This window comes from Planococcus citri, chromosome 2 (genome assembly GCF_950023065.1).
Source record: "Planococcus citri chromosome 2, ihPlaCitr1.1, whole genome shotgun sequence".
NCBI lineage: Eukaryota > Metazoa > Arthropoda > Insecta > Hemiptera > Pseudococcidae > Planococcus > Planococcus citri.
The window spans coordinates 45,096,734-45,103,259 of record NC_088678.1 but is presented as its reverse complement, the minus strand read 5'-3'; the positions used below and the strand labels follow the sequence as shown (position 1 = coordinate 45,103,259).

General features: G+C 37.3%; 1 protein-coding gene across 1 annotated transcript; it reads right to left on the bottom strand.

Annotated features, from left to right (window-relative positions):
- Positions 1–780: 780 nt before the first annotated feature.
- LOC135836018 (serine/arginine repetitive matrix protein 2-like) lies at positions 781–5,565 on the bottom strand. Its single transcript, XM_065350582.1, has 2 exons — positions 3,815–5,565; positions 781–2,589 (listed from the first exon to the last, which is right to left on the bottom strand). The coding sequence occupies exon 1, from the start codon at positions 5,512–5,514 to the stop codon at positions 3,817–3,819; it is 1,698 nt and encodes a 565-aa protein (XP_065206654.1). The 5' UTR covers positions 5,515–5,565; the 3' UTR covers positions 781–2,589; positions 3,815–3,816.
- Positions 5,566–6,526: the final 961 nt, after the last annotated feature.

Below are 6,526 nucleotides of genomic sequence, written 5' to 3'. Positions count from 1 at the left end.
GAAACCTATAATTCTTCACAAAAATTGGTGTATTTTCTTTTATTTTGATTTCATGATAGGTTTGAATCTTTGATTGTAATAAATCACCTTTCAAGAAAAAGATATCAGAGAATTCGTGAATTAGTTTTAAAATTTGGTTTCTTTCGTTTTCAGATAGATGATCAAGCTGCAAATTTTCATTTAGTTTAGATAATCTTTCTTTTTTGTCAAATTCATGGACAATTTGTAGGACAGATTTGGGTTCTTTTAATTCAAAGATGGGAAGTAAGCAGGTTATGTTCTTTTCAGAAATATTTTTGATGAGAACATTAACTTTGTTATTATTTTGTTGATAGAATCCTTCGTTGATTGAAATACCTTGATGCAGGGGAATGTTATCCCTTTCAAGTATACCTTCTTTATCAGAGTCTTTAGAAACTTCAACCTGTACCACTTGACATGTTTTGGCTGGTATGTCATAATGTTGGAGAAGGGGGAAATGTTCGTCGAATTTCTTTGCAGTAAATTTTCGGGCATGGGTATCAATAACCCCTTGAACATTTTCCATTAGATTAAGTCCAAAGATTCCATCATAGGGAATTTCAAAATTTTCTTTTCCTTTCACTACATGAAAGTCAATTTCATAGATATTCTGACCTTTGTGAATACGTAAGGGAATTGAAGTACCAGGCACTGGTGTACGGTTGACAGCGTTTTTAGCGTGCTAGGCTCGTGTACATCCAGTATTAGCTCAGTCGGAGAGTAATTAATATACTTGCATTGTCTCAGAGAGACTAAGATCTTTCGTAGAATAATGAGAAACTCAATAAAAACTCAGGGTTTGGTTCGTGGGAGACGTGTATATTGTACAAGAAATATCACAGAGTGAATAATCAATATACAAAATTTATCTTCGTTGGAATAATTTAAACATTTCGATGGTACTTTATACATATAGCTTTTTCCTATATAAATAGGTAATTTCGAGGAAATATTTATTTTTTATTTATTTTATTTCGATGAATTTTAAGAGAAGTCGAAGACATACAAATCATACAACTGAAGCTGTAGGTAGATAGCTGCTTTGGATGCTGTGCCACCGAGTATATAAACACTCGGCGACACAGCTAATCTGCGAGTAGCAGAAATAGCGTAGTTTAGCCGATCGAGTCGGAGCACCGGGCGTTACCACTTCATTGCCCCGTCGAAACACAGTGTGGCAACACTGCGAATCGACAAGTACAACTTCGTGGTAGCCCGGTGCCCCTCGGACGATGCACGAAAAATTCCAGCAAGCTGGCTTTTTTCGGCCTCGTTCGACTGGCTGCACTGTCGCTGATCAAAATATTTACTTTTGACAAAATGGCTTGTTTCTGTGTTTCGACTTCTCTTTACATTAAAAATGGTTTAAAACGAACTAATTAAAACTTAATACTAATTAAAACGTGATAAAAACGTAACAATATAAATAGTTTAAAACTTTCAAACGGTTAAAACAACACCGTAGTGTTTTTATATACTTTTATCGGGAGAAGCCCGTTACTTTATGATCGATCACCGATCTTCATTTACATTTCAAAAGAAAAAGAACAACAATATAAGGTAAGAGTAACATCATTACTAATTAATAGCTTATTTCTAATTAACACTCGAACAACTGCTTCGACTGCTTGAACGCTTTTTATTCGTAGATACTAATAATTTTTCTTCTTTATTTACATTTCAGATTTCGAAGATCAAACGATGAATATAACAATCGGCCGCCATGTTTTTGTTCAATGAGTAATCAGTTTAACAACCATTTCCAAATTTGGATTTTTAATGACCGAACCATTCGATGTGAGTATTTTTCGATGATATTAATAAATTAAATTTCGATGAAATTTTGTTGTTACATTTATTTCGTGATTTTGTTCGTAGATACGATGATTTTGATATAATGGATGACTAGAATAACGTTTGGTTTGCCCCGAGGCTTTTCAAATTTGTCCGGTGATACCGAATTACCCATGAAAGGTGAGTTCCGTTTTTGAAAACTGATTTGTCTTCGAATTATTAATTTTTTTCTGCCCTTCGTAGGCTGTTTCGATAAATTTCCACGATGATATCGTTCGGTTCGAAATGATTTGTTGAAGCGTTCACCGAATTTGGATGATAGAAAAAGAGTGGCCATGTTGCCAGCGTAATCGTTCGATGCTTTTACTACTTGGATTCATCAATACGAAATAGGTAATTTGTTTTCCTATAATTTTGATTTTATTCGACGAGTTTAATTTTGGATTTTTCGTAGTACGAGAACTTTTTGCGCTGAAGGCGCTTTTGGAAAAACTATCCGAACGGATGAAATACGACTTTACACGATAATTTTCTTTTGATTTACCGAGCTAGTATGTTGGAAGCTGGATACTTCGATGACAGGTAATTATCTTTTCATTTTTTCCATCTTTGTTGCGTTATTTTTCAATCTCTCGTTCTACGTAGGTGTTTTATCGCATGGAATTGCTCGTCCATTGACCGGTGTTGATTGTTATTGTTTGTCGTTGGTGTTTTTGGAAACGGTTTCTTCGGCTTTGCTGTTCGGTATCTTCGATGATCTTCGGTGGTATGTATCTGTGAAATTTTAAATTCGGATTACTTTTCGTCGTATTTTTTATATTTCATTTTATTTTCCCTTTTTCGTCGTATCAATTTTGAATTTGGATTTTTGCACGTAAAATTTCTCTTTTTCGAACACTTGCCCCATATTTCTTAATGGATACTGCTGACTTATTTTGAAAATGTGACGTTATTTTCAATCCACTAAATTTTTGATTTTAATTTTGATTTGTAATTTAATTTTTCTGTTTTCACAGGTACTTTCAGTCTCAAGTGTTCGGTGAATTTTTCAAAATTGGATATATTTTTGTTCGTCGATTTGTTCGTTTCTTACTTCCTGCGTTTGCTGAACAGGTATGCTATTTTTCCGAAGTGTGTTTTAAATTTTTAATTTCAATTCTGTATTTTTATTTTTTGATTAAAAAAAATTCGATGTTTTGTTATCGTAGGTAAGAATGACTTTTCCTTGACTACTTTGGTGACGGTTTAGACTAAAGATGGACATACACGTTGACGGATAATGGATTTGGATTTTTTGCCCCTTGAATTTACTCGCACTTACTGCGATGGTGTTATTAATTTTGGAATGCGCAATTTGGAATTTTGAATTTGTTTTGGCGACATCACTGGCATTCATTGCCTCTACCACTACGAATTTGCTGAATGTGCTCTGGCTGCTGGAATTTGCCGGTCTTATTTCGACGAATGTATGTGGCCTTTGATTTTTCGTAGGGCTTATCCTCGATAAATTTATCGAGTCGACAATTTATCGAGTCGATAACGTCCATTTTTTCGTCGTATCGTGGTCGATAAATTTATCGACTATCGAGTCGATAATCGATAATCGATAATCGTTGTCCCTAACTTTCGGAGGTACTTTCGTGATTTCGCGTGATTTTTATCCTTCGACGATTTTTTACGCATTTTGACGAAATTTTTTCTCGTTTGATGTTTAGATTTTTTGGTTTTGAAATTTCGATGGGTTGGAGGGGTGGTAAATTTTTCCAAATTTCGGTAAACTAAATAGTGGTATACACCAATTCAACAACGACGTTTTATTTTTTAAAAATCGATTTTTATCGATAAAAAATTTTTGAAAAATCTTTTCTGTACTAATTTTTCGCGACGAATCCGAATTTTTTGTCAGTTTTTTGTTTTGTTCGATGGTTTTAAAATTATTATTAGTTTCGCGTTCTTTTTTGGTGTTACTTTCGATGACAAATTTTAAAATTACTCTTACCTTTAATTAGGGCTGTCCGGTGACCAATTTTTATCGGCCTCGAGTTTCTGTACGATGTACGTAATATACTCGAACTCCGGTACCAGCTTCCCATCATTTTGGACGAAGTATGGTCTTCGAGGTCCATACATTTCCGTGAGTCTTCTGATCTGATTTGATACGCGGATTCGTTTGGTTTCGTCGCGTTCCGAGAGGTACTTAAAGTAATGGTTGATTTCCGAGATTCGTCCGTCGACCTTTGGCTTCTTGGTATCAGCTAAATACGAAAAAATCACCGTCGTTCTTTCGTCGTCTGTTAGTATCGCGACGAGCTTGTCTATTTCTTTTTTTATGTCGAATACTGGAATCGATAAATTTTGCGAGTCCTCCATACCGACCTCAATATAAAGGTACTCGTCTCGAGGATGGATGAGTTTCTTTCTGTATTTGTCCAGATACTGCTTCGGTGCCGCCGCAGTCGATAAGTTTTTCAAAAGGCGTCGATTAACAGCCCCGAATAGGCCAGTGCCCATCAACGTGGTCGTTTTATAGTAGACATATTGGCATGGCGCATCATCCGAAGCGATTAAAAATACTCGAGCAGAATCGTGTTGAGGTGCTCTCAATAGTTGGGCTTGTAAGTTGGAGATTGTGTTCGTCTGATTATTGATTGTCGTCGCCTGCTCACCAACCTGCTCGCTTAGGCGTTGAATTTGAATTAGGTTTTCGTCGATCGTTCGGTTTTTTTCGGTTATTCTTCTATTTAAATTCTGAATTTGTCGCCTGTCTTCTTCCCTTCGCCTTTTCTCATCCAGAATCGCCTCCTCGAAATTGCGAATCTCATTTTTCCTCGATTTCAATTGAGATCGTAGATCGGTAATCGTGATCTTGTTCCCTCTTATCTCCTTCTTTAGATTTTCTTCGTTGGTCGATAGGCGTTCGAAGACCGATCGGCGAGGAGACGGAGATTTAGATTTTCTCGGCGAACGATTTGGGGATCTGCTTCTTCTCTTAGGGACACTGCTCGCCGACGACGATGATGACGAATACGACGACGATGACGTCGATACTGATGACGACGAAAACGACGACGCCGACGACGACAACGATGACGATGAACTTTTGAACGAGACTGCCTTTTTTGGAGATTGTGGCTTATACGTTGGCGATTTATATTTTGGCGACTTCGATGGTGATTTTATTGCTGGTTTTAGGGGCTTTTTATTGCGGCCTTTCAATTCGATATTGTCGACGGGTTGAATTGTCGAACTCACCTTCTTTTTCGGCGATGACTTTCGAGCTCTAGTACGGTCGATGGTAACTTTAGCGGGTCGCGTTGGTTTGCTACCTTGTTCGGGAAATACATAACCCGAGCCAGATGGAGTTGGCTCTACGTTTCGTGATGGAGATAACACCGCTTCGGCGATTTCGCCTACTGCTTTATCGATGCGTTTCTTTGTCGAGTTTGGAGATTTGCTTGGCGATTTGGCCGGAGACTTTGGCGGTGGAGTACGAGGAGATTTTGGTTTCGGCGAATTCTTTCGAGGAGATTTTGGCTTCGGCGATGACATCGGTTCATAGTCGAGATCGTCTGGACTGTCTGGAAATTCCATCGATTCGCCACGTTCAGCGAGTAATAACATTTCTTCTTGTTCTTCGGTAGGTTCGAAAAATGGTTCGTTACTTTCAGCCCTCATAAAGGCTTCGAGTTCATCGGCCATGCTTTCACGAATATTTCGAAGATAGGTATGATATTTCGAAGATTCGACGGTTTATTTCGAAGCAAGTAACACAAAACAGCAGTTTATTTCGAACAAGAAATTTATACGGCGATGTCGAAATTAATTCGGAGATATATTTTCTTACAAAAAAAACAAAAAAAAATTTTCAAAACTGAAGCACTCTGCTACACGATGCTATATACGCTAGGAGGTAGTACGACCATACACAACCGAGAAACGTTAAACGAATGATACGTTGCCGCATCTCGATATCAGACGTGCCTCGTTCGTTTGCTCGGTTATTGTTCGAGTAGGTCGTTGATGGGGGAAAGTTTCGATAGCTAGGTACCTATCTGGTTCATTTCTGTAGCGTTTTTCTTTTGTCTAATTTATTTCTACCTTCGCTATCAATTATTTCAACGATATTTTTAGGCAATTGAAAGGAATATTTTATGGTAATCTTCGCTGGTGAGCTCTTGCTCTTCGATTTTACGTAGCAAGTCGCTGGTTGGTTTTTCCGACGATGCTATTACCCCGAAGGCAATGTCAGATAATTTTTCTTCGCCTATTTTATCTGCTACGAGTTGGAATTGGTGCATTTTATCGATAGATTTTATGTGTAGGGCAATGCATACCATTTGAACTTGTTTGGAAATTTTTTTCTTTTTATTTTCTTGCAAAATTTTGGCTTTTTCTTGCTGTCTTTGCTTTCTGACTAATTTTCTTGACTCCCTTAATCTATTTAGTTGGTCTTGGAGCCATTCATCGCCCTGTTTCGTAGGTAATTTTTTTGTAAATTTGCCAGTTTTTAAAAATTCTTGTCTCTGTTTTATTTCTTGATTTTCCAATTCGCTATATCTTTCGCTTATCTCTTTTAATCTTCTTTCTTCATTTTCTAGCATTTTGTATACTGCCTCTTCGTCGCCTTTTCTTTTTTTCTCGTCTAAAATTGCCTTTTGGGCTGTGATACGTTCGTGGAATGGTCGATCGTCCCATGGGGATTTGTACCTAG